The sequence below is a fragment of the Sorex araneus genome, chromosome X, assembly GCF_027595985.1.
Source record: "Sorex araneus isolate mSorAra2 chromosome X, mSorAra2.pri, whole genome shotgun sequence".
Classification (NCBI taxonomy): Eukaryota; Metazoa; Chordata; class Mammalia; order Eulipotyphla; family Soricidae; genus Sorex; species Sorex araneus.
Genome location: NC_073313.1, coordinates 327,720,829 through 327,748,095, shown reverse-complemented (window position 1 = coordinate 327,748,095; position 27,267 = coordinate 327,720,829). Strand labels below are relative to the sequence as shown.

General features: G+C 50.3%; 2 protein-coding genes across 3 annotated transcripts in view; one reads left to right on the top strand and one right to left on the bottom strand.

The window, feature by feature from the left end:
* Positions 1 to 1,874, top strand: part of RAB1A (RAB1A, member RAS oncogene family) — a 28,544-nt gene extending 26,670 nt beyond the window's left edge. The window contains exon 6 of the mRNA XM_004609174.2: positions 22 to 1,874. Coding sequence (XP_004609231.1) covers positions 22 to 219 — 198 coding nt within the window. The 3' untranslated portion in view covers positions 220 to 1,874. The remainder of the gene's footprint in view (positions 1 to 21) is intronic.
* On the bottom strand, positions 1,714 to 24,628 carry CEP68 (centrosomal protein 68). 2 transcript variants are annotated; one of them, XM_055120084.1, is made up of 7 exons: positions 24,482 to 24,628; positions 15,601 to 15,914; positions 13,241 to 14,599; positions 11,940 to 12,062; positions 8,968 to 9,064; positions 7,026 to 7,195; positions 1,714 to 5,868 (listed from the first exon to the last, which is right to left on the bottom strand). In XM_055120084.1, exons 2-7 carry the CDS (start codon positions 15,886 to 15,888, stop codon positions 5,845 to 5,847), a joined length of 2,061 nt encoding a protein of 686 aa, XP_054976059.1. In that variant the 5' UTR covers positions 15,889 to 15,914; positions 24,482 to 24,628; the 3' UTR covers positions 1,714 to 5,844. The 2 variants fall into 2 exon arrangements, with proteins under 2 accessions (XP_054976059.1, XP_054976060.1); XM_055120085.1 differs by lacking the exon at positions 11,940 to 12,062.
* Positions 24,629 to 27,267: the final 2,639 nt, after the last annotated feature.

Genomic DNA, 27,267 nt, shown 5'->3' with positions numbered 1-27,267 from the left:
TTTGCCTTTTTATTTTCTTAGGAATTTGCTGATTCCCTTGGAATTCCATTTTTGGAAACCAGTGCTAAGAACGCAACGAATGTAGAACAGTCTTTCATGACAATGGCAGCTGAGATTAAAAAGCGAATGGGTCCTGGAGCAACAGCTGGTGGTGCGGAGAAGTCCAATGTTAAAATTCAGAGCACTCCGGTCAAACAGTCAGGTGGAGGTTGCTGCTAAAACTTGCCTCCGTCCTTTTCTCACAGCAATGAATTTGCAATCTGAACCCAAGTGAAAAAACAAAATTGCCTGAATTGTACTGTATGTAGCTGCACTACAACAGATTCTTACCGTCTCCACAAAGGTCAGAGATTGTAAATGGTCAATACTGACTTTTTTTTTATTCCCTTGACTCAAGACAGCTAACTTCATTTTCAGAACTGTTTTAAACCTTTGTGTGCTGGTTTATAAAATAATGTGTGTAATCCTTGTTGCTTTCCTGATACCAGACTGTTTCCCGTGGTTGGTTAGAATATATTTTGTTTTGATGTTTATATTGGCATGTTTAGATGTCAGGTTTAGTCTTCTGAAGATGAAGTTCAGCCATTTTGTATCAAACAGCACAACCGGTGTCTGTCACTTTCCATGCATAAAGTTTAGTGAGATGTTATATGTAAGATCTGATTTTGCTAGTTCTTCCTTGTAGAGTTATAAATGGAAAGATTACACTATCTGATTAATAGTTTCTTCATATCTGCATATAATTTGTGGCTGCAGAATATTGTAATTTGTTGCACACTATGTAACAAAACAACTGAAAGATATGTTTAATAAATATTGTACTTATTGGAAGTAATATCAAATTGTATGGTGATAAGTATTGTTTCAATTCTTATGGTTAAAGGGACATAGAACCTTGCATTATATCAAAACAGCCCTTTGTGTGTGCAACCAGGGCATATAGACCTATCTTATATCTTAGAGCAGTATCTAATATGCTTTCCAGATAATACCCAATAAATGACTTACGGAGGCTTATGTGTTCTGAGATTTAGCCAAGCTTAGTGGTTCAGGGAGATTAAATTTTATGGGAAACAAGTGTAGTATATATGCTATCTAGCCTATTAATACCTTGATCCTTCTCTAAAGCTATGTGAAATGGCTTCATTTTGTTAATTCATCTGTGGTAGACGTGGAAAACAGCACACCTTTTTTTCCTAATTGGCAAATGATCAGACTGCTGTGTTGATGCTGTTTTTAATCCATCAGAGCTGTTTTTAATGCTCTGAGTCAGATGTCAACTGTGTTATCCTCCACAATTGTATAACTTAGGTTTGGAGGAGACTTAAAACATTGAAGTAGAGAGTGAGAAATTTATTGTGATTGCCCTAATTTTAGAAATTATATCCATACTGAAAACACAAATGCTGGATAGAAATAAACGAAAGAAATATATTTATTTCAGTGGAATTTTGCACATGTGAAAATTTTGTTAAATAGGACCTTAAAGGATTCTAGGGTTTTATTGTGTGAAACAAACCCTTTGCTGACACTGGCATTTTAAAGTGACAGAAATCAAGGGTTGTTTCTCAGGCTGAGAGTGGGGGGCTGGGGTTGGGGCTGAAGTGAGGTAGCAGCAGCCAAAACATTATTTTAGATCTGGCATGTCGCTGTTGACAACAGAGTTAGGTTTCTTCTTTAATTCAATGATAAAAATTTAAACTAAAACAAGCCAAAAATTAATAGGTTCCTTTATTTTCACAAACAGGCAACTGAAATACATGGTACAAAAATAAGTGGTAAGATTATTGTAAAACGAAATGGACATAATATTCAAATTACATTTTCCATCTATGAGAATTTCACAATAAAATCATAGTTTACTTTGTATTATAGACGTGCTTGTTGGATCTATTTATCCTTTTATAAGGCAGCTGGAAAATTCCTGACGTTAACAGTGGGTGTTTGGGAAAAGATCTTTCTTTTAATACTTCAAATAGATTTATTTTTTGCCTTATCAGTACAATACAATGGGGGAAGGAGTTCAGAGACAATTTTCGACATAGATCAACTGATACAAATGTTAGTGTAATGCCATGCACTTTTAAGCAACTTTATTCAAACTTGGGTGTTAGCAAAAAGTAACATAAATGTAAGGTTAAGTGTATTTACATACTTAATTTTGAAAATTCGATTATTTTCTTCATGACAGTCAACAGTTTGAGTCTTAGCAAAAGACACTACAGCATGCTGCATATTAGCTTTTATGAAATGCCAACAAATTCAGTTTTGAAAACATTTCTAATTCCATTTCCAAATACAAACAACTCAAGCCAGTGGTTTTAATAGTTTAATAAAATCTAATCCTCCCAAAAAAGAAAATTTCATTTTTTTCTTTACAATTCGTTTCTTTACAAAGGATAGCGCTGATTATTGTTTTAATTATAATTGGCGACCACAAATTAACTTGCACAAATGAAGTCTTCCAAACCTAAGCAGTGACAAGCACTAGAAAACCCTGCAGAATGAAAGCCACCACTGACTAAAATTTTCTTTATGCAGCAAAAATTTTATGTTCCCATTTAAACTTCAAAACTGCCCTATATTGACTTAGAACTGGGAGCTTAGAGTAGCAGCCATATGTCAACACTGCCAGTCCAGCTTTTAGTACTCTATTTTCCCTGTGGAGTTCAGTTCTATCCGTTTAAACAAGTACTGTGGAATTTTACTACAGGTAAAACGCCCAGCCAGGATACTTGACTCAGCCTGGCCACACCTGCACATGGAATCCTTTCTGCTGGTGGCATCTTTCTAGGCTAAAAACAATTTTAGCTTGATTTCAGGGGAGGTCTTAAGACTTGTTAAAGCACCACTTTAGATAAAATTATAGTGTGCTGCTGCACCGTGGGGACATTGACAGCTAGATCCAGATAGCACCCTTGACCGTACCTTATTTCAAAGAAAATGAACAAAAATATCCTAGACAACTCAGTAAACTAATACTTTCCTTGAAACTTTTTGGATTTTTTTTTTTTTTTGGCTAACAAAAGAGCTATTTTCATGCCTATCAAATATTAGTAAATGGCCTTAGCTCCTAAAAGTTATCCTGTGGGAAGGCATGTACCAATATATAGCCATAGCAAAGAAAAGGTAAAATATATGTCAATTTAAGTAAAGATACCATCAGATATAAGTATTTTTAATACCAATCTTGGGCATTTAAAAAATGTTATGGGGGCCGGAGATAATAAAAGAGTTAAGGCACTTGCCTTGGTGCTGGCAATCCTTGTTTGACCCCTGGTTCCACATGTCTGCCCCCAGCACCACTGCGAGCAAACCCAGAGCATCATCAGCTATCATCAGAAATCTAATTCTTCCAAAAATGATTTCATTTTAAAAAATCTCAGTGTATTTAAATAAAAAATTTTGATCATACTCTTAAGCATAGTGGTAAATCCAGTAAATCCAGGCACTTGAAATAGCCCATTTTATATGCTATTATTGAATCTTACCTAGTGCTTTATAGTTAATCTTTAAATATTTTCCAGTTGCTAAAAAGTTTGAGATACTATAAAGAAGAAAATTAATAACTCATAAGATGCACAAGGCAATATTAATAAGACCGTGTGGCTTAGGACTGGGGGATACTGGCCGAGTGGTAGAGTGCATGTTTAATGTGTGAGGCCCTAGGGTCAAGCCCTGGCACTGCATAAACGTTTGTGTGGTTTAGTTCCCAACTCTGAAGCCCTAAATTTCTTTAATTTAGTTTTGTTTTGAGAGGCTATTACAGGTCTGCATAGTGTTCCAAAATTATGCTCTGAGTTCAAGATGATTTGTTCATCTCATTAATAAGGTTAAGTTCAAGATGATTTGTTCATTTTGTTAATAAGGTTAAGCACCCTCCTCAGGTGAGAATCGAGTTTAAATTAAAGGTTTTTAGGTGCTTACCTTGGCCTGTAAGTATGAAAAACTCTTTCTTAAGCCTTAGCCCATTATATTACCAGACAGGAGGCTGGGGAGGGGGTTAAGGGGGATGTATTTTCCTCCCATGTTCATGACTCAGTTAACCTTTTTCAAAAATGGAGAAAGTCATGCTTTTGTTTTTGCATAACTTGGTTACCAGCATTTAGCCAGTCATTTTGCTTTAAAACATTATAGAATTAGCTCAGCCTTAGAGTATTTGCCTGCACATGTGTGAACTCCTGGGTTTAAATCACAGAACCAAACACAAGACAAAGAATTGACTCTTTAAGTGTCTGCTTAAACAGTTTTTTTCCTATCAGGTTACTTAAAGGTCTACTCCTCATCAACAATGAGGTCCTTTTTGTCCTCTCCTACAGTGTATTTTTAGCCTTAGTTTCTGTAGTTAATGAGGCTGGGTAATGCTACAGATACTCTTCCCTTCCCTGACCTTGAGCTACTTGTCCAAGGGGGATGGGGAGGAGGAGGCCAGTAAGGATGGATGCATCATCCTAGTGGAACCCTTAAGGTGGATAGGCAGTTAGTCCAAAGCTGTTTCTGCTCATCTACTGATTTACCTACCCTTTGCCAATTGTTTTCCCCATCACATTTTGTTTTAAGGTATTACTTAGGTAGACAGATGGATCCTTAAGTCTTAAAGATGCAGTCCCAGATATTTTGTAGAGATTCATTTGATTGTAACAGTCTATTAATCTGGAGGGTTAAAGTCTCTCCTAGTATCTTGAGTAGCTTATAAACCTAATAAGCTTTATTTTGTAACCTTCCTGACCTTTCACTTTTTCAGTCGCTTGGGTTCTAAAATGAGTAAGTACAAGCTTTTCCCTCTCTCTTGAAGTACAGCCATCATATTTGGCAGGCTGTTTTTTTGTATTTTTGAGCCACACCTGGCAGTGCTCAGCAATCACTCCTGGCAGGGGCATCAAACCTGGGCTGGCATTATGCAAAGCAAGTGCCCTACTTGCTGTACTTTTGCCAGCATTGATCTATATATATAGGTAGATATTTTTAGGTCAGGGAACACAATTTATATGTAATTAAAAAAAAAGTATTCCCAGGATCAAAAAATTACATGCCGAATCATGCCAAGTGGGAATATTCTACTTTAGGAGTGGGGGGTTGGTGATGGGGGGAGCACTGGACAGAACACACATGGCCTATCTCTGGCACTGTTGTATGCCAGATGTAGGGCCACAGATGGCAGTACTCAGGGCTTACTCCTGGCTCTGTGCTCAGAGATCAGTCCTCGTGAGCTTGGGGGAACACGAGGTGCTGTTATGGGACTGAACCTGGGTTGGCTGCCTGCAAGACAAGCCTCTATCTGTTGTGATCTCTGGCCCCTTTAAATTATCTTAGCAGGTAGTTTTAGGGTTTGTTTGCTCTCTGGGCAGAGCTGGAGCATGTACCTGTAATTTCAGACACTTGGGTCAGGGAGCCAAGGATGCAGTGTTGCTCTGGTGCCAAGGGTTATTCAGACCACACCTGTGGATGCTCAAGGGACCATGTGGTGCCAGGGACTAAACGTGGCACTGGCCACATGCAAGCAAACATCTTAACTCCTTTATTATTTCTCGGCTCCTTCTTTTTTTTTTTTTTAAACTGGATAAAGGTTTAGAATAAAAACAATCTTCCTATCATTTTATCAAAACTGCAAAGCCAGATTGTATTTGTAGAGAAGCACCAAAAGGAAAAACCTTAGTTTGGAAGAATTTGTTTTAAATTTAAAAAAAAAAAAAGTTAACTCAACAACCTTACTTAAGGGAAGAGAAAGGCATTCTAAAGCTCTAGTACATTAGAGTTGTTTCCCTCTTGATAGTTCAGTGTTAACATGGCTCTTACTGAAGAACTTCCTGAAAGTTTCCCACCATCTGGATTTTGACTGGTAGATTATGTCTCTGCCTGAGGAGATGACTGGAAGAGAAGAAGAAGCATGAGTTATATGCAGAGGAAGAATTGACACTTGCAGTTACCTGCATTCATTTCAAAACTAAATCACTGCTTATATTTCTCTAATGCGAATACAGGGACTCCCTGTACTTGACATATATGGATTTTATGCATTAACTTGTTTACAGTGAATTCCCCCAGCACCCCTGCATGTCTTCTAGAAAATCTCTTAAGCCCCATATTTTATATGTAGGAGAGTAGGTTTAGAGAAAGCAAAATCCCTTGTGGAATTACAGGCCTTGGGCAGGGGGGATGCCAGAGTGGACACTAGGCCCTTCTGCTCTGCTCTCTTAGCCTCCCTTCCCAATCACTGTTGGATTTTCCTCAGAAATAAGAAGAAAGTTGTCCTGTTAAGTGTCCTAGGTATGTTAGTGCACCTATCCCCTGGCTCTTCTAGGAATGGAGTGATAGGGAAAATTTGTAGAAGGGTGGGTGCAGGGCATGATCAGTAACTGGTCTCTACGGCTGTCTGGTGCCATCAAGAATCATTTGGTGAGGCAGAGTAATGGCACAGCATATTTGCCTTGGCATGTTTCATCCCTGGCACCCCATATCACAGCCTGCTAGGAGTCATCTCTGAGTGCAAGGCCAGGAGTAAGCCCTGCATAGTGCCAGGTGTGGCCAAAAAAAAAAAAAAATTGCATGCAGGGCCGGAGAAATAGAACAGAAAGTAGTTGCCTTGCATGCAGCCAACTCAGGTCCAATCCCTGGCACCGCATATCAGCCCCTGAGTGCACAGCCTGGAGTAAGCACCACCAGCTGTGACCCTAAAACAAAAATAAAAACTGCCTGGTGCTGGTGCTGAACAATGAGTTGGGGCAAGCAGAGGAGCAGCCTTGTAAATGCACGAGCAGACATTTTAAGAAGCAGTATATATTTTACTGCCACTGACCCTGGGAATGGGGCTGGTAAGGGACTGTCAGAAGCGGGGGTATTTGGACCAAGTGAGTAGCAAAGCCCTGCAGCAGGGCTGTCTTTATCACCGGAGACCCTGAACCTTCCCCTGTTCAGTACCAGGGGCTTCTCCCAGCATTTCATCTGACATGATTAGTTGCCAGGAGCTCTGTATTTATGCCAGCATTGAGCTACAGGCGTAGATTTTCTTCTCATTTTCTACTCACCAGGCTGAACTTCAGGTCTGTATCTGGATGTGTCCTCAGTGTACTGTCGGGGATGAGAGTGCAGCCAGCCAGCACATCCAGAGAGGCAAGGAGGGAGTCATACAGGTGATCTGCGTGACTCTCCAGCATGCTGGGCTGCTGGGAGATTCTCTCGAGGGCATCCTTTAACACTGACAAGTTAAGTTCAACGCAGTTAGGCCCCCAAACCATGCAGACTTATTAAAAAAAAAAAAAAGTTCAGGGCTATAGACACTTGGACCATGGCAATTTTCAGAATGTCCGCCATATATATGTGTGTGTATTATATATATAATATATATATAAATACATTTTTGCTGGGGGCGATAGGGCTCAAGCTCAGGGCCTCATACATATAAGGCATGTGCCGTACCATGGAGCTTCATCCTGTCCAGTTTTAACTGTGACGCCTTAGGAACTTCTCTTGCACACAAGAGGGAGGATTTATGTTAACTTTGATCAGAGCTGAAGGAAGGTTGACCTGACTTGACTTTGGAATTACATGATTCAGAGGGCCCTATAAGCATGATTCGCTGGTAAACTGCTCTGAAGCATTTTATTTTGGGGCCACAGATCCAGGAACAATCAGGGGTTATTCCTGGCTCTGCTCTCATGAATCATTCCTGGTGGGCTCAGGGGACCAGATGGGATACTGGGGTGACTGTCACTTAGCATCCATTGCAGACTGCTTCTGAACTTGTTTTTTGGTTTTTTTTTTGGTGGTGTTTTTTTTTTTTTTTTGTGGGTGCTAAGTGAATAGGAAAGAAATGGTCTGAAACTAGGCTAGAACAAGATTTTTAGGGCAAGATCCACTCCCACAAACCAAATGCTTATTTGAGGAAGGGATGGGCTAGGTTGGGAGAACAGGCAGGGCTTGTTCCACCCACCCCCCTTTACTTTTTTATTTCCTTTGTTAAACACAGGCTGCTGTAGCTTCCTGTGCCTTTATCAGCTGTGTTAACACTCCCTAGTTTCCTGCCACAGTTGCAACATCTGCCAGCAGCGGAAGGGAAAGAGGAAGCTGTGTATCTGCAGAGGACTCAACAGATGGGTGGGAGAAAGAATGAGGGCCCCTAGAAGCAGAGCAGTGCAATGTCACAGGGCAAAGTTCCCCCCTAGGGCTGTTGAGGCCCGCAAAGAATGCAGAGGGCTCCAGAGAATAATTGTTGGCTTTACCCTTCCACCTTTAGGCCTTTATTCTGCCCTCCTGGGTTTGGTCAGCAGAATCCAGCAGACTGATTTTTGAACTTTTACTTTTTAGCATGTTTGTTTGGAGCCATGTAAAAGGAAAGCTGGAATGTGATTGAAATAATCTTTTCCAGGGAGACATTAGTATTTTAACTGAACACATCCAGCTGGTTCAGACACTAGTTTCCAGTCATTTGATCTAGTACAGTTAATCCTTACACACAGGGTGGAGCTGCATAGGTCCAGCAAGAATCAAGCCAGTTGCAAGCTTAATGTACCCAGTATCTCTGATCGTTCTATTTTCCTCTACTGGCAACCCTCCTGCAAGCTGGTCTTGAGCTTAGTGTGCCACCCCCAGCCTGTCTCTCACAGGTCTCAGCTTCTTCTGAACAGACTCCTCAGATCCTTACATAAATCCTCCCCAGAGTACTCGTTCAGCCTGTGCTGGGGAACTGTAAAGGCTGCCCTACCTCTGTCAAAGGGAGATGAAAGCAGGAGCAAAAGCGTCACCGTTGAGGCCTGACATCTAACATCTGCTTGGCTTACCTCAGTCTCAGTAACTGCTGCCTTAAGTGGCTGAACTCGCAGGGCTGGTGTAAGGGACTGGCAGATGGTCATGGGCATCTAAGTTAGGGGGGGATTGTGGAGGACCTGGCCTGGCTGGCTCCTTACCAGTGACAGTGTGGGTCCCTGAACGATTGACTGTGGACTCGATTCAAACCTCAAGCCTTCTCACCTGGGGTATTATCCAACAGGCACTGAAGAAGAATTTCTCCTTTCTGTAAGATGCTCTCTGTTAGGGGCTGGTGCTCATCTATATCTTTCTTAAATTGCTTGAGGCATATCAGAAAAAGAAAGACAATTCATTAGCATTTTGGTTTGAAAAATGATTCAAAGTGAACCCATGCAGGGTAGATGGATTCTCCTCTAACCTAGAAGATAAAGCCACCCAGTCTTAATTATTTGTGCTTTTGGGGCCATAACCAACAGTTACTCAGGGGGCCGTCTGGCATGCTGGGGGCTGAACCCAGGTTAGTCATGTGCAAAGCAAGCACCCTACCCACTGCACTATCTCTCCGTCCCCACTTAAGTCCCCAACAGTAGTTTGCGCTTAAGGTAAATAGTGTCAGTTCTTTTTCCATAGTTTCACATAGCCCTGCCCCCACGCCCCAAGCTGAGGATGACTTGTATAGAGCTATTATTATTATTATTATTATTATTTTGTGAAGCGCTTTTAATCAAGGTTTCCCTCTTGGGCCACAGTTCATAGTGGTCTCTTTAAGCTCACGGGGTTCAGATTCTCAAAGCAGACTTCTTTCCTAACGAACCTGGTAAGAACTGCAAGTGATCTATTATTATTGGCCGCATCCTCCAGATAACCTGCCTTGGCTTATGCAAGGCATCAGGGAAACCACTGAGTGTCTGTTTTACTCTTTATGTTTACTTTTAAGAGTAAACTGCTTTCAGTTTTCCTTTGTCCTAATAGCTATACTATTTTTTTTAATTATATGCAGTTCATACGTTGCCATAAATTGAGTTGACACAAGTTCAAGTATTTAAGATAGAAACAAATTAAGCCAGCACATGTATACATCTTTATCAGGCATTTAAGCAGGTAGCTCTTATGAAAATATATAAATCATGCGCCATCCTGTATGGGATAGGGGGTGACTATTCTGTACTAAGGTCATGTAGGTGACACGCAAGAGCAATGTTTCACTGAACTGCAGGGGCTAATCTCAGCTCAGCTCTCTACTCTGGTTTTTTTGTTGTTGTTTTTTTGTTTGTTTGTTTTTAATTTGGGGTCACAACCGGCGATGCACAAGGGTCACTCCTGGCTCTGCAGTCAAGAATTACCCCTGGCGGTGCTCAGGGGACCATATGGGATGCCGGGACTTGAACCCGGGTCAGCTGTGTGCAAGGCAAAGGCCCTACCTGCTGTGCTATCGCTCCAGCCCCTCAGCTCTCCACTCTGCTCACAGAATACGATAGCTGCTTCTGGCTCGTATGGAAGTTGAGGAACACAATTTTCCTCATGGGGGATAATAAATGAAGGCATACAAATCTACTTGGCACCCACTCACACTGGTGGCGCTGAGGTATACCAGAAGAAAAGGCAACAGAGATGTATGCAAAAAGGCAAATTTCCTCTCCCCCAGTGTGGCTCCTCAGTTGTCTGCATGCACATGGGGCCACAGAGGTCCTCCTCAGCTTGATAGCAACTACTCCAGATAGCAGGACACAGCATTCCCATAGGGCGAGAGAGCGCCCCCTGGAGGTCTGACTGCTAATTCTAGTTTCTTCCAATTTGGCAAAGTCCCTGCCTCCCTGGGAGCCCATGTGGGAGCCCGTTACCCAGCCCAGCCTAGCACGGGTAAAGCATGCCCTCTTCTGTTGAAGATACGCTCCCGGTTACTGTAAAGTAGTGGACATCCAAAAAACTGTTACAGAAAAATCTTTTCAGATTAGCATGTAGCTCAGATCACAGATCCTATTTCTTTTTTTTTTTTTTGAAGTAACAGATTTTATTTAGAGGTTTCTGAGGGAAGGAGGAAGGGATAAGTGGAAAGGGAAAACCAGTAGGAGTAACGCCCTCAAGAAAGAACGCGGGCTCCTCCAAAGATGGAGAGAGCTCTACACACATCCTAGCACTGGACACGAAAGCATGAAAGTACACATCTCAAGGGGGGAGATGCGGGCGACACATGTGCTTGGCCACATGGCACAAGCAGCACATGGGCTCAAGCAGCATATGCGCGCACTTCCTTTGTTCAAGGTGTCTTTTATAGGGTTTCTCCAACCTGCCCCCACCCACATGGGGTTTCTTTCCAGGTAAAAGTTCGTTGCTAAGGTTACCAGGGAGGTTGGGAGTGGTGATGGCCTTCTTTGGGGAACCTCCTGGGGAGGGGTCCATTATCCTCAGGGTCTGCTGATGGTTTCTTCCACATCTTAAGATCTTAAGATCTGCACATCTTAAGAGTCTCCTTCCCAGAGACTCTGCTAAATCTCAATTTTCATTGCCAAGGGCCTTTTCCTATCTACCTGCCTACATCATATTCCCCCCTAGAGATTTCACCACCTTAAAACAGATCCTATTTCTGCTCCTACACAGTCTTGGCCAACCAGATGTGCCAGAAGCCAGAAGACAATACTGAGGGTACCTCTAAAATTTATTATCCAGTTAAGAAAACTGAGGATGAGGACAGGCAGCTCTCAGTACAACCACCTGTCTGATGCATATCTTAGAGTACTATATTTCAGCTCAAATCCGTATGGACAGAGAGTGCTGTCTGACAGAACTTTCTGGAGGGCTGAACAAATTCCACACATACCCTGTTCAATGTGGAGACAAGTGTGGGGACTGAACACAGAAAAATCTGAACCTCTGCTTTCACTTAACAGCACATGTAACCAGTCTAGGGACTGTACTTATCAATCCCTGAGGCATCTGGGAAATGTTTACTTTGCAAATCAGTGGGTTTGGTTTTTTTTTTTTTTAAATGGGTAATAAATCTATTTATTCAGGTCTCTGGCCTGGGAGATAATTCCTACATTTCAGTTTCACAGAATGTAGAATCGAAAAGAACCTCAGATTAGACTTCAGGTGAATAGCCGAGCAACACAGACATCCATTACTTGCTAGTTTACTCTATAATTAAGTGACTTAGGCACGACTTCCAGGCGAGAACAGCCAGGCCCGCATATTACCCGGTAAAGCTGCAGAGAAGACTTGAGACCTGTAAGATTGGACTTGGGTGGTGCCAAGTGGTTGGTAATGTCTGCTACAGTATACAGCCAGAGGATCAGCTCTTCCAGCTGACAGCAGAATGTCTGTGTGGACAGAAGAACACTTGATGTTAACTGATGAGCTGTTTACATTCTCTAAGACTAAAAATATCTGGGGGACTCTAGGAGCCGACTGTGCACCTTGCTAGAACTCTCCCTTCCTGAAGGTGTTCCTCTCCCTGCCCGTTGCCACCTCAGCACTCCAGACTCTGCCAGGCCAATATAAAGGGCTCCCACTTTGGTTCCATCTCCCCTTACCCTGGTATAACACCAACTAATAGGCTGAACACAGCCAGTTCTGAAGGTGGGAGTAGAGCCAGGAGGGCAAGGGCAAGGGCACGGGAAAGAACCACCCAGAAGTGGCTGGCTTGCCACAGAAACCAACTTGGGTCAGCACCACTGCCAACGCTGGAATGATTTCTGGGGCAGCAATGAACATACATGACTTCAGTCAAGGCCAAGCTGAGCCCACAGATGAAACCTATCTGTCCTTGCTTTGCTCCCGCACTGTTGAGGAAACTGGGTGTCAAATCCCACCAGCTACCATGAGCTACATACTTGACCTGAGTCCCCAGTCTCACAGAGTCCTGTTTCTTAAAGGCCCAGTGATGCACAGGGCACTAGGCAGCTCCGCACCCTCCTGAGTGCCAGGGAACAGCTGGGCATCCACCCACACCTGCTGGGTGGCTTCGTGCTTGCTGGGCCTCTGAGTGAGGATGGCACCTCCTGAACCTCCCGTGTCAGGTGGCACAAAGCCCTCAAGCACTCATTTCATGCCCCCCACGCAACAGCTCTGAGGCATGGCTGCACATTCTGCCAAGATGCAAACGAAACTGGATCAGGCCTCAAGGACATATGTGCCATGATGGCTGCCCAAGGCCCATGGCCTTTCACCCAGCTACTACAGAGGGGCCGTGGCTGGAGGCTAGGACACGGCCTGTGGGATGGACCTGACTCTGCAGTCACCTCACTTTGCCCAAGTTCCGCTCTGCTGAGCCCCATGACCTCTGAGAGGCAGCTTCCTCCCCAGGGTCAAGGCTTTGGGGGAGCAGCCTGGGAGTAGTCAGGAGCCCAGGCCGCAGCTCCGACTGTCCCTGGCTCGCAGGTCACTGAGGTGCTGTGGCCTGTCCCTCCATTGGGCCCTGGTGAGTCATGACTGGGGAGAAGGTGAAGACAGGAGGAGCAGGTGCGGCCACTGTGCCCGACAACAGGGTCGCATTTACCTTCACACATTGCAGCAACGATTCTCTCCCCTGCTCTCCCTCTCGAGGCGGACCTCCCACTTCTGGGCTCGATGCGACCTCCAGGCAGGCGGCCGCCCTCAGCAGTCCGGCAGAGACTCCCCGAGCCTGGCTGCTGACTACACCCGGAGCCCCCGCAGAGTCCCGAGCCTGGACAGAGGGGCGTAGGAAACAGGGGCTCTGTCCCGCTGGGGCTCTGGCCCCTCTGAGGGCCGCCCTGGAGGGGAGCTGGCTTTGGCTGGAGTCTGACGGGAGGGAAGTGGGCCCCTCGCTGTCCGAGGCCCCAAAGGAGCTCTGAGCGTTGGCAGCCCCCGGGGGCGGGCTCCCCAGGGTAGGGCTGGAACCCAGGTATGCGACCAGGCCGGAGACCTGCGTAAGCCGAGTGGGCAGGGCGAGGTACTCGTCGTCACTCTCCACCTCCACTTCAGCTCGCCATCCGGAGCGCCCCTCACTCTGCTGGCCCCCCTTCTCGCTTCCTGGCCGGGGTGCGGGCCTGTTCCAGGTCTTCAGCTGGGCGCCCAGCTCAAGGCGTCTGTCCCTGGGCAGGCAGGCCGCTGGGCGCCTCGGGACTGGCTCTCGGCTCTCCTGGGGACCATCCCGACTGCTGGTGGCAATGGGGGTCGAGGCAAACTGGGCCCCTGATGTGAGCCCCGGGCCACCCTGTTTCGGGGGTGCTCTGGAGGGCCGCCGCTTGAGGTGGGGCTCAGCGGGCCCCGAGAATGACAGGGCAGTTGCCTCTGCTAGTGGGCAGCCGTGGGAGATGTTCGCGGGGGACTTGAGGGTGCTCGCTGGGGAGACAGAGAAGCTGTCCAGGTCCACCCCGGAGTCCTGCAGGGCCGGGTCAGCTGGCACACGGCAGGCACGGTGCTTCCGGAGTTGAGAGCTGGGCCTCAGCGGGTAGGTGTAGTCCAGCAGCTCTTCGTACTCCCTGTTGGGGTTCCAGAGCGGGGAGCGGCGGTCAGGGGAGGGGGGCAGCGAGTCTGGCAGCACGCAGGCCCAGTACTCAGCCTGGAAGGAAAGGCGTCTTCTGCCCAGCGCGGGCTCCTCAACGCCGGAGGACAGGGGCTGTGACGACCACTGCAGCTGAGGGCCCGGGCCCAGGGCAGACGGGGTGCCCGGCGGGACCACCAGCTCCCAGGAGGAGGCCACCTGGACGGGGGAAGCATCGCGGAGACTGCTGCCGACACACAGAGGGCCAGCAGCCCGGGGGCTCCCCGCCGCCCTCCACCTTGACGGGTACTCCTCTGTGTCAGCGCCGTGTCCTGAGCAAAGGGATGTCGTTTCTGCCACAGCGGGGCTCTGAGGGCACACCTCGGGGGCAGAGGGCCTGGCCTCCTCCATCTGCAACCGTGAGGGGAGAAGAGGCACCAGGTGAGAACATGACCCAGACCAAGCTCCTGCCTCAGGTGACAGACTGGGGGTGGGGGAAGGGAGAGGGGAGGATGATACCTGGGGAAGGTTCTGGAAAGGAGTAGCCAGGTGCAGTGAGGCCGGCCCAGGCCGCTCCGGGGAGCAGGCTGCTGTACCCAAACTCATCAGCCCTCAGGCCCCCAAGCTTTCCTCCACACACTCTCAGCTACGGGTTCTGCAGCAGGGCAGCCCCCTCCCCAGAGACGTGGGCTGGAAAGCTGCTTCCTCCCGGCAGTGTGAAGCTAGTGGGTGTCTGCACCCCTCCACTGGGAACTGCTTGCCTTGATGAGGGCTCACGGGTGTAGGGTGGGGAGCAGAGACACCCACGCACCCGGCTGCTCTTCTAGACACGCATCTTGGGGAGGGCTGGGCAGCGGAAAGAAATGGCCCAGCTGCCCAGCTGCTCTCACAGCCTGCTCCCTGGCGCCCTCTGAGAGGACAGGCTCCACGGCCACCACAGCACCCAGGAGATTGCAGCCATGGAGGCCTTGGCAGGAAGGGTGTAATAGGCCATTAGAGCGGGAAGGACAGTCATGCATGTCACCTTCCCAGCCGACTGGGACTCGTACACTGGGTATAGCGACACTGCATCAGGGAGGCCGCAGGAGCACCCTGTGCCTGGGACAGTACTTCCGTGGACCCAAGGGACCATCCCTAAGTCCTCAGAAGCTAACTGCTCTGACCTGTCCAGATGACCCCAGGGACCCCCTGACACCCCACTACCGACACTGTGGGGAGCAGGCTCTCAGCTGTAGCACCCCAGCACCAGGCTGGGGGTCCACTGCTGACCCTAAGGCCCCACCCCAAGTGGACCTGAGCATAGGAGTCACCCCCCAGGAGCCCAGACTGTGAAACTGCACCCTCGCATGAAAGGGGCGAGGACATGGAGGAGACCGGCGTCACGGGTCACCCCCCGCCCCGCCCGATCCTACCTGTCCTTGAGCAGGCAGTAGTGGCTCCCCTGGAGGTACCAGGCACCTGGGGGTGGGCTCACGGCCAGGGCTGTCGGCCTGCAGCTGGGAGACTGCCCCACTGCTGCAGGCAGGCGCCAGGCACCCCTCGGCCCCCCACACGGGGGAGGCAGGGCCCCCCTCAGCTTCCAGGCGGAGCGGCTGCTCCTTGCTCAGGGGGCTCAGGGAGTCCCCCTCCTGCTGCTTGCATGTCCATCGGCTGGAGGGCTCGGCTTCGGGGGCGACCCCCTGTTCTTCCCCCAGGGCCATGGGCCTGGTGCTCAGGCTTCAGCTCCCTGGAAAGCGAGAGAGAGGTCCTTAGCTCATCTCCAGGGAACTCTTGAGTTTTCATGATCAAGAGACCATTTCCTTGCCTCCAGAACCTTCCAAGGGGAAGCAGAACCTTATCACTGGTTCCATTTTAAGTGGGTGGTGCAGGCACCCAGGTGGGTCCATTCAAGCTGCTTCATATCCAAGTAAGGACTTGGCCCTGCCCTGTCCCCAGAGACCTATTTCTCCCCACGCTCTGCGCAGGAGACTGGCAGGTTGGGGCCTGCCCAGGCTTCTGCCAGGCCCAGCAGATGCCCCCGAGCCCACAGCACCAGGCTGTGGAGCAGGTGGGAATCTCAGTCCTACAAGGACCCCCGTTAGAGCGCAGCGGCTCCTACCCGAGTCTGGGTGGTGCTGGGCCCAGTAACTGAGGTGATCGCAGCAAGGGGGGCTGGCTGACCAAAGCATTAGCAGGGCACAGGCAGCCTGCAGGCGGGGGCAGGCGGGGGCAGAAGCAGGGGAGCTCTCAGAGTGAGTTCCGTCAACGAAGCCCATCTGAGTGAGCACTTTGGAGGACAGGGAGGTCCCCCTAAGCCAGGCCGGGAGTGCTGGGCCACCGGCAAGGAGCATGCCCGAGGGCTCAGAAGGGAGGTCCTGGGCAGCTGGAGTGAAGGGGTTTGGCAACAGGGCCGACCTCAAAGCTACCACTGCAAGACTAGCCTGGCTTCCCCGGGGACCAAGACGGGGAGGGGTGATTAGAGGGGCAGTGGTGGTGGGAAGCCTGAGAAAGTGGAGGCTGTGGATGCGCCTTGGGTCCTGTGATGGGACACACGGGAGAGGCGGCACGTACCCCAAGACTGCTGCGTTCTACTGCCCTGCCCGCTTGTGCACATGGGGCTCCACCCAACTTCACATGAAGCTTCAGTCACTTCTCATAGCTGCATGTGGGGCAGGGGCGCAGGAACCCACAGCAGAGTCCTCAGAGCGAGCAGGTGCTGCTGAAATGACCCGAGACCGGCCCAGCCCACAGGTCACTGAGGGCATGGGTCCTGGGGGAGGTGATGACATAACTGTCCAAGAAGGGGGCTGAAGTGATAGCACAGCGGGTAGGGCATTTGCCTTGCACACGGCCAACCGGGATTCAGTTCCCAGCATCCCATTTGGTTCCCTGAGCACCGCCAGAGGTAATTCCTGAGTACAGAGCCAGGAGTGACTCCTGTGCATTGCCGGGTGTGACCCAAAAAAACAAAACAAAACAAAACAAAACCTGTCCAAGAAGTCATCTGACCAGGCACACAGCTGAGGGGGAAAAGCAATTTCTTCTTCTTTTTTTTTTTTTTTCTTTTTGGGCCATGCTAGCAATACTCGGGTTTCTCCTAGCTCTGCACTCAGGAATCACTCCTGGCAGTGCTCGGGGGACCATATGGGATGCCAGGGATCAAACCCAGCTCGGCCTCGTGCAAGGCAAGTGTCCTATGCACTGTAGCATCTCTCCAGCCCAGCAACTATTTTTCAAATACAGGACAGTCTCCCGGAGGGAAATAGTCTCTGCCCTCTGAGTCTACCTCTCAGGGCTCCCTGCAGACAAACATGAGCATCCACTTACCCTGCCTCTTCCTACAGGAAGCGGCAAATGCTGGGATATACTGCTGAGGGCCAGCTGCCACAATGACAGGGGCCCCACACTCCTGACGGCCGGGATGCTTGCACGGTCGTGGCTGCGCTGCTCAGAACTTATTTTGCTGGCAGCATTTGAGCCACATACTCGGGAGGTGCTGGGACCACACACAGTCATGCTGCAGGGACTGTGGGCCCAGGGGTCAAACTCTCCGGCAAGGCAACTGCTTTGCCACTGAGCCTCCCCCCACTCCCTTTCTTAAAATGCTTAGAGACTTTTCCTTAGAAATGAAGAGCCTCCATATACATATGTATAAATATATCATTATACATATTTTACAAAAATATGTACATATGTATTTTGCTTTTTGTGATGCTCAGTGGTTACTCCTTGACTCTATACTCAGAACTTGCTCCTGGTGGTGCTTAGAGGACCATATGGGATGCCAGGGATTAAACCTAAGTCGGCTGCGCGCAAGGCAAACACCCTCCCCACTGCACTATTGTTCTGACCGCTATTTCATATTTTTAAACCAGCGTCCAGTAGAGCATGATGTGGTGAGAATGTGCTCCGGCTGATTCCACTGGTCTGGCATCAGTGGATCTCTGAGGTACTGCCAACTCCACTGAGATGGGGGACCATGGACACACGCACGAATGACCTGGGGTCCGCACAGCACAACCCCTCCAGGCAGAACTTCGGAGGCCCCACAGAGCACCCACACCACCCACCACCACAACCCGCCCTGCAGCCCTTGACGGGGAGGACCTTCATTCACACCCACCCATGTCAGCATGGGACCTTCTGTACGAGGCGGGTCCTCTTCTCCGCCTTCAAGGACGGCAACACCGAGGCTCAGAGATGCTAGTCCACGTCAACAAGAGAATGTGTGCACTTGGACTGGCCAGACCTCAGAAATGCCAGTCTGTGACGGATCCACACCCTCTCCCAGGCCAGCAGCTTTAAAAAACAGAGCACTCTGGGGCTCAAGTCTAAGACATTATACAGGGTCCCAGGAGGCTGAGAGGGAGAGTCAGCCTCCGCCCTAAAAGTCCCATAGGTCACACTAAAGGACTCATGGCCGAGAAGCCCCAATGGTGGGGGCTTCCCCCTCTTCCCTCTGAGAAAGATGCATATGCTCAAAACTGCTGCCCTGGGCCAAATCCAGAGCCCAGGCTGTGAACTTTAGGATCCAGAAGGCTCATCTGCGATGTTGCTTCAAGCTCTCCACTGGTTTCCAGATTATGCAGAGGCCATATGACCTGCTGGATATAATTAGGAGTGACGAGGGCTTGGCTCACTCTCGCCTACAGTAAAAATACACTCCCGCACCGTGTATGTGGAAATGCTAACTGCTCGGTCTGGACACCTGACCCACCCTGCTATCTGCCACCGCTGCCAGGCCAGAGACAGGAGGCCGGGGTGGGGAGACTCCCCTCTCACTAGCCCTCTCCAGTGCAGGAATCACTCAGGAGAACACCTCAGACACAAAACGCTTTGCCAGGGTTCTCCCTTGAGATTTCTGATTTCTGCCAGCTTAGCCCTGAGTGCACAGTCAGCCACTGGACCTGCCACAGAGGCCAGGTCTCTCCTGGCAGAGCCACCCCTGTCACTTCCGGGGCCCAGGCCCCACATCTGTACCAAGCCACGGCACTGGGGAAGAGGTGCCCAGTGTCAATGCACAGACCTGTATTGGGACTGGAGACACACAAAGAAGCCCTGGTGTGGCGGCTCCTCCGAGAACACGGAGCTGCCCCCTCGAAGGGTGGGCAGGGTGTGTGCCCGCATCCTTCAGCGCTGTGGGTTTCTGGGGGAGCCTAATTTAGAGAACAGAACTTAAAGGCAACTGGATGTGGGAGGCGGCATGAAAAGGCATAGGATACAGATGGGGGAGGCCAACAATGGGGCAATTACAGGAGGCCTGCGCCTGCCTCAGAGCTGGGAGGCGGCGGGCAGTGGCCGCAGACCCATGGCCCATGGGCAAGGGCCAGTGCCAGGCCCTCGAGTGTCTGGGGGCAGATCAAGCAGAGCGTCATGGCCCCCTCCCAGGCCCCCTCACCCCCCACCCCCGCTAAGTGGAGAGTGGACGCAAAGTATGGAGCTGGGCAGCGCCTTCCCCTTCCCCTAGGTGGGCTCGTACTGGGCTCTCCCTAAAGCCAAGAGTCCCTCCGGGTCTGGGACCCTCTAGTGCGGAGTTTCCACACAGATGTGGCCTACTGCCACCTTTCCAGGAAACACACTTTCCTAAGGGAGCCAACAGCAGGCGCCCCGTTCCCCACAGAGGTTACTTCTGTTCCCTGGACGGCCCCTGCGCCCCAGGGCAGCTCACGCCCCTTGGGGAACACTGCACGGAGAGCCATGTGGTGGGAGACCCCCTCAGGCTCATCCGGCTGGTCAGGTAGCTGGTCGAGGGTCTTCAGAGGCCTGTCCTCAGAAGAGACACAACTGCCACATCCTGCGGGAGCTTGGCTGAGCTCCCAGTCACCCCTCCCCGCACCCCCGAGCTCTCAGGTTTCCTCTCAGGCCAACAGATTGTTCCTGTGGGGTGACGAGGATGCTGAGGTTTGATTGTCGCTCAACTGGGCCCTTTGTTCCCACCACCCAGCAAGGCAGAAAAGCTGCTTTCTGGAAACAACAAAGGTCCCTCCTGCCCTCCGAGGCCTCCCTGTCCAGACCAGTTTGGGAGGTCGAAGACAGAAGGAAGCTGATTATCTCAAGAGATGCTATTAAGAAACGGTGCTCAGTGCCTCCTCCCCGGAGCACCCAGGGGAGGAGAACTCTCCACTCTCACTACCAGAAACAGCTATTTCACCCAGCAACCGGATTGTTAGTACTTTATAGGGACTGGCAAACCTGGTCAAATGTTCCTCTTTGCTTTGGCTGCTCAGATCCCAATCCTCAATCCCACACAGGTCACGTGTAGAGAACAAGAGGCACTCACCTCTTTGTGCTTTGGCGATTCTCTGACTTTTTCTTACTTTTTGGACTACTTCCTTTTAACTCTTCCTGGAGCCTGCTTGACTCAATTTTCACTAAATATTGTGTCATAATGAAAGTAAATAGAAAGATTGTTAAAAACAGTAAAATAATACATGTGTAAGGGTCGGAGAGCTAGTACTGGACTTAAAGCGCTTGTGTCACATCCAGCTGACCCAGGTTTGAATCCCGGGAACCACATAAGGTCCCCAGACACTATCCAGGGTCATTCCTGAGTAGAGTCACGAATAGGTTATGATCACTGCTGGGTGTGGCCCAAGCCCCCTGCCCCCTAAATAAACAACAACAAACCCTGGGGCCAGTGAGATAGTACAGGGGTTAGGGCACTTATAAGCAGCTGACTGCAGTTTGATCCCCAGCAATGTCTGGTTCCCTGAATACTCTAGGAGTGACCCCTGAGCACAGAACTGGCAGCAGCTTGCAAGTACAAACACACACACCCCACCACACACACACACACACACACACACACACACACACACACACCCTGAGGCAAGGATGGCTGAGAGAGAGAGAGAGAGAGAGAGAGAAACAGACAGACAGACACACACACACAGACACACACACACCCGAGGCAGAGGATGGCAGAGAGAGAGAGAGAGAGAGAGAGAGAGAGAGAGAGAGAAACAGACAGACAGACAGACAGACAGACACACACACACACACACACACACACACACACACACACACACACCCCTGAGGCAGAGGATGGCAGAGAGAGAGAGAGAGAGAGAGGAGACAGACAGACACACACACACACCCCTGAGGCAGAGGATGGCAGAGAGAGAGAGAGAGAGAGAGAGAGGAGACAGACACACACACACACACACACCCCCCTGAGGCAGAGGATGGCAGAGAGAGAGAGAGAGAGCGAGAGAGAGAGAGAGAGAGAGAGAGAGAGAGAGAGAGAGAGAGAGAGAGAGAGAGAGAGTGAGTGAGTCACCCCCCTGAGGCAGAGGATGGCCGAGGAGGTGACAGTGACTGCCAGTGTGATCTAAGTTCTGTTCAGGCTGCTTCCCACCAAGCAGGAGCCTGGTCCCAGAGTTTGGGACCCCTTCCCCACACAAACACACACTGCTGGGGTGAGCAAGCTCCAGAGCACTGCAGCCTGATACACGCGCACAGCTTAAACAATGCATGGTATCCCTGGTGAGCACCGCAACTAAAGGTGTTAGCTCCACAGTCAGGAGCATGAGTCCTGGGGAGCACATCTGAGCACCCCAGGGACCCTGCAAGCATTACAATCAGTGTGCACAATCACCACAAAACACTCAGCTCATAGAGCATACAGGTGCAAGCACTGCAACTAGGGACAGGAATAGCAGCACTGAGGCTGAGTGTGCAAGCCTAGGGAGCACCATAACCTTGCACACATGTGACCCCCTCCACATCCCCCCCAGTCATTGCAACAGCAACACTCGAGCGGGAAGGGGAACCAAAAGAAAAGTAAACCAGTTACCAGTTTCTAAAAGGCAAATGCAGATTCTCGTCAGCACCCTTTCACTTAAAAGTGCCATCTCAGAACTTACAGGGATGCAGGTCCTCAGGTCCCAGAGCCTTAGAATCAAAATTCAGTGGGGCCAGGTGAATAAGCAGGCCTGTTTCAGCACTCTGAAAAGCAGCAATCCTACGGCTTTCCAACCACTTGCCCCCTCATGCCAGGCACACAGGAAAGATATGGCCCAGGTCCTTCAGACTGCTGCAACAGGACAAACCAAAACCTCAACCTTATGGTAGTTTTCACTGCAATTACAGAAGGGCACAGCTGGAAAGAACCTCCAGAACGAAGAGTATGCCACTGAGGGCATTCGGGACACACGGTGGCCACAGTGAAAAGCAGAGCCAAGAGCCCAGTAATCTGTAATCTTACAAGTGAGGAGAGGAAGGTTATCTGTTTTTGGAGACCCCAAATAATTTCAGAGAAACTGCCTTCTCTAGAGCTGGAAGAAAATGTACAACTCCAAACTTGGGCTGCTTCCTATGACCAGCAAGCAGGGCAGGTACAGGAAAGCCTTGATGGGAAGCTGTGCCTCCCTGGGGTGTAGTTGCCACCTGTGTGTCAGTCTGGCAAGGCAGCCTGAAGCCAACAGGAAGCTTCCTCCACAGTACACAATGCTTGGGAACGACTTTGAAGTGAGTTTCTTCGAAGTGGGTCTCACTTCCTGAGAACAGATTTCAATTATCCAAACCCCCCCAAAGGTTTTGCCTCTCTAGCTAAGGGGCTTGTTTGCCGCATCAGGCCCCATCTGTTTTTCTCCTCTGCTCCTACACCACCCCTTCAAGCACCAGATCTCATTAAGAGCGTATCGAAGAGTACCATCCTACTTGGCCAAAGAGTGATTTGGCCTTAAGCAAGCTCTAGCCAGGCTCTAAGTGCAGAAATGTTTATCTTCTATGGAATTCTTTTATTGTGGGGCTAACAGGGGAAATCAGAAAAAGCTGAAGGGATTTTTTTTTTTAAATATAGGAAAAAATAAGGACCAAAGGCAGAGAGACACTGGAGAGTAAATATTTTATACTATATATATTATACAGATAATTAGTAGTAGTGGATCTGTTTCAAGCATCTGTTTTGTCCTACCAATTCCTAAGCTTTTTTTTTTTTTCTGGTGCCATGAATTTATGTCAATAATTCAACACTTCAGGACCCAGGAAGTTACTGTGAGAACTCCCATTTTATGATGGGAAAACACAGGCAGAGAAGTGACTTATCCAGAGTTGGTAATATGGCAGGTTCAGCTCGATGTGAGTCGCTGCCAGAGCTCAGCGGCCTCCCTGCCCTGTAAGAGTAACAGGTCCCACAAGTGAAAGAAATCTAAAGGGTTGTTTTGTTTTGTTTTTTCTTGGTCAACTTTTGGCTACAGAGCTGATTTTTTTTTTTTGCTTGTTTGTTTTCTTTGGGTTTCAATCATCGAGGGCCTTGTATGTTCCCAGCATTGTGCCAGGGCCCACAATGGTACAGTGTGATGTATAAAAACAGAAGCGGTTAGAAGGAGGTCCAAATTATTAGCTGGAGGCTGGGGCAAGATGGGCGAGAGATAGTTTTCCAGAAGAGACCAGAGTTCTCTGCTCTTCCTTGTGGCAGTAGCCCTTAAGGGAGCGGATGGTGGAGGGAACAGGCATGAGACGTAGTAGCTCCACTTCTCTTAACCAAGCTCCAGGCACACTCACCGTGGTGCATTCAAACGCCCTCTACACCCCACCTCTAGGAAGGGTCGGGGTACTCCAGAGAATGCCCGTCGTCCTGCCCACCACACCGAGGAGCTCCCAGGGAGGACCAGTCTGCTCTGGCATTGGCTTGCCATTTTTTAATTGCAAACAACACACCGAACCTTCCACCTAAATAATTATCCTTTTAACAGGACTGGAAACCTGTGCCCCTGGGCTGCTAGGACGAGTTCTGGAGATGACGGTGAGAAAGGGTGGCCCTCCTGGGCAAAAAAAAAAAAAAAAAAAGGCAGAGATCTTGCCCCTTCCCTTGGCAGCGAGAGCTGCCACGACCGTGGCGGCTACCAGGCATCTCTGCAGTGGGCACGGCCCTGGGCGGGCTGGTGAGAGGGAGGTTTATATTTAAAAAGCCCAGGCGAGGGGCTGCCGCCGACTCTCTGGGCCACCTGGGTACCGGCAAGGACACGGGGCAAAGAAAGCACGTCTGGGAGCGAGGCCGCGATTTCGGGCACTGGCGACACGGCGCAGCTGCTCGGCGGGTAACACGCGTGCACTGGCGCGCGCCCCCCGCACGCACCCCGCCGCAAGGGGCTTCCCCAGCCCGGCTCCCGCCTCCGCGCCCCCTGCGAGATGGAGACGGGGGCGCGAGCAAAGCCTTTGTGCCCTTCTCCGCGCAGGACGCGAGGCCCAGCGGCCCGGTCCGGCAGACCCGCCGGGACAGAGGGGCCCCCGGGTGGCGCTCGGCGGGGCGCGGGCGTCCCCCCACACACACCCCCGGGCTACCGCACCCGCGCGCGCGCCGCTACCTACCGTGCCTCGAGCGTTTCGGACGCGCGGAGCGGGCTTGCAGCGGGCGTCCCCGGCTGCGGCAGCCCCATGCGGCGGCCTCGAAGCAGGGGTCCCGGACGGAGATCACGGTCCCTTCGCCCGTGCCTGGCGCGTTTAGGGCGGGACCTGGCGCCGGCCACGCCCTTCGACCCCGCCTCTCCTCCGCAAAGGGGCTCCGGCCGCAGTTCGGCCAATCCCAAGTCTCAGTCTAGAAGGTTAGCCAATAAGAGACCCGTTTCTGCAAGAAGAGCCCGCCCCCAGAGCAGTCTTAGCCTATGGGCGGTCGGATCTTCTTCGGGCCTCGCTTTCGGCGCTCCAGGCTCGGGTTACGCGATTGCCGGGAGCGGGTCGCGCGAGGGCAAGTTGTGCGGGAGGGCGCCGAGAGCTGCGTGCCGGGAGGGATGCGCGCCGAGGTCCGCGCCCTCCCGCCTCGAGACCCGCACCCCGACCCTCGCGCGCACCGATTCGTTTTGGTCTGGGCGCGCGCCTGCTTCGGGCGCGCTGCTGCGGGGGAGGCGGACCAACGGTCTGCGTCTGTGCGTTACTAGAACTCCCAGGGGGTGTGACCGAGACCGAACAGATGCCTTGGGGCTTAAGCTCTGGAGAGGGCAGGTCGCGAGGTGACTGGGAGGTGAAACGGAGACAACCTTTGAAAGGATATGAGGGATGTAGATAAAGGAACCGAGAGCTACTCAGCAGCTTGGTCCGATGGGCACTTGCGAGAACGGGAGTGCCAGCCTCTGCGAGGCCACTACGCTCGCCCCTGGGAGCTGGAGTTGAACTAGAGCTGAGCAGGAACAGGAGCTGAGCTGGAGCAGTTGCCGAGCTGGAGCTGATTAGGAGCAGGAGTTGGAACTGGAGCTGAGCCAGAGCTGGGAATAGATTGACCAGTCACCATGTGCAACCCCAGATGTAATAATTGACTAAGTCACGGACAATCCATCTTCAGAAATGAAGCTGACTGGAAACAGTATATTCATTCAGAATCCAAGTCCTATCCCCACTAATCACTTACTGATGACCAGATTACCAGAGGGAAGTTATACATTTATAAAGGAGAAACAGCACTTTCCACATTAAGCAAGTGATTGAACACTACTAATAATGGGATTTCCAAGCTTCTCAGAGGTTTAGCTCTGTAGCACTGTCGTCTCATTGTTCATCGATTTGCTCGAGCGGGCACCAGTAACGTCTCCATTGTAAGACTTGTTGTTACTGTTTTTGGCACATCAAGGACGCCACAGGAGCTTGCCAGGCTCTGCCATGTGGGCAGGATACTCTCGATAGCTTGCCAGGGTCTCCAAGAGGGACGGAGAAATAGAACCCAGGTCAGTCACGTGCAAGGCAAACGCCCTACCCGCTGTGCTAGTTTTATCACAGAAATATTTAACTTCACTTCGTGTGAGTAGGAGATATAATGGATATCAGGATAAGTTCAATAGCACCACAAGGATGGATAAAATAAAAAACAGAACAGCAGAAAATATTCACACACCACTTATCCAACCACTAGCCAAGAGATGAAGAGCACTCACAGGACTTAACAACAAAGAAACCCACCAGAAATGGGGGAAGGTGGTGGCACTAAAGTAATACTTCCTCAAAGATGACAAAAAGACACCAACAGGCATTTGGAAAAGCACTCATCATCCCTGATGATCAGGGAAATGCAAATAAAAAATAACAACAGGTCAATGCCCCTGACGATTGTTTAAGTCAGCCTCAGTGAAGGAATATTGAGACTTAAAAAAATAAATAAAGCTCCCTGGCCTTGGCTAAGAATATGGTACCTCCACCTCTCTGGGCACTACTCCAGGCTCCCAGGAGGGATGATGGTTATCAGTAGTTTGGTGGCTGTGTAAGGGAGGGTCTCGTGAATTCGTGTGTTCACTGACAGGCCCTGGGCTTGCGCACACTTGGGAGAGGAGCTCCTGCAGCCTCTTTTTTTTTTTTTTTTTTGCTTTTTGGGTCACACCTGGCAATGCACACGGGTTACTCCTGGCTCTGCACTCAGGAATCACTCCTGGCACTGCTCAGGGAACCATATGGGATGCTGGGAATCGAACCCGGGCTGACCGCGTGCAAGGCAAACGCCCTACCCGCTGTGCTATCACTCCAGCCCCATCCTGCAGCCTCTTTATGACCTCTGAGGTGGCCTAGACAGAACCCCGACTGCACAGCAGTGCCCCAATCTGGGGCTTTGGAGAGCAGTTGAGAGGCTTCTGTGAGAGGGCAAGGTGGAGGAGGAAGGTGCAGGCTTCTTCATTCCTGTCTCACTGAGGAAGCAAGACCAGACCCTCATCAAGGACGCTAACTGGGAATATCATGGCCAGGAGGCTGCCCAAGAGGAGGTGCTGTGTTGTGGTGGGTGGGAGTCCTGAGGCCGAACCTCAGAATTTAGGGCTGGAATTGAGGGTGGGATGGCTGGAGTTGGAATCTCTTGAGCTGCTGCTGGAGCTGGAGCTGGGCTGAGCTAGCACTGAAGGTAGAGTAGAGCAGGAACTGGAGCTACAGCTGAGCTGGAGCCGGAGCTCAGCTAGAGCCGGAGCTGGAGCACATCTGGAACTAGAGATGAGCTGAAGCTGGAACAGCTGGAACTAGAGCTGAGCTGGAGCTGGAGCAGAGATGGAACTAGAGCTGAGCTGGAACTGGAGCAGAGCTGGAACTAGAGCTGAGCTGGAGCAGAGCTGGAACTAGAGCTGAGCTGGAGCAGAGCTGGAACTAGAGCTGAGCTGGGCTGGAGCAGAGCTGGAACTAGAGCTGAGCTG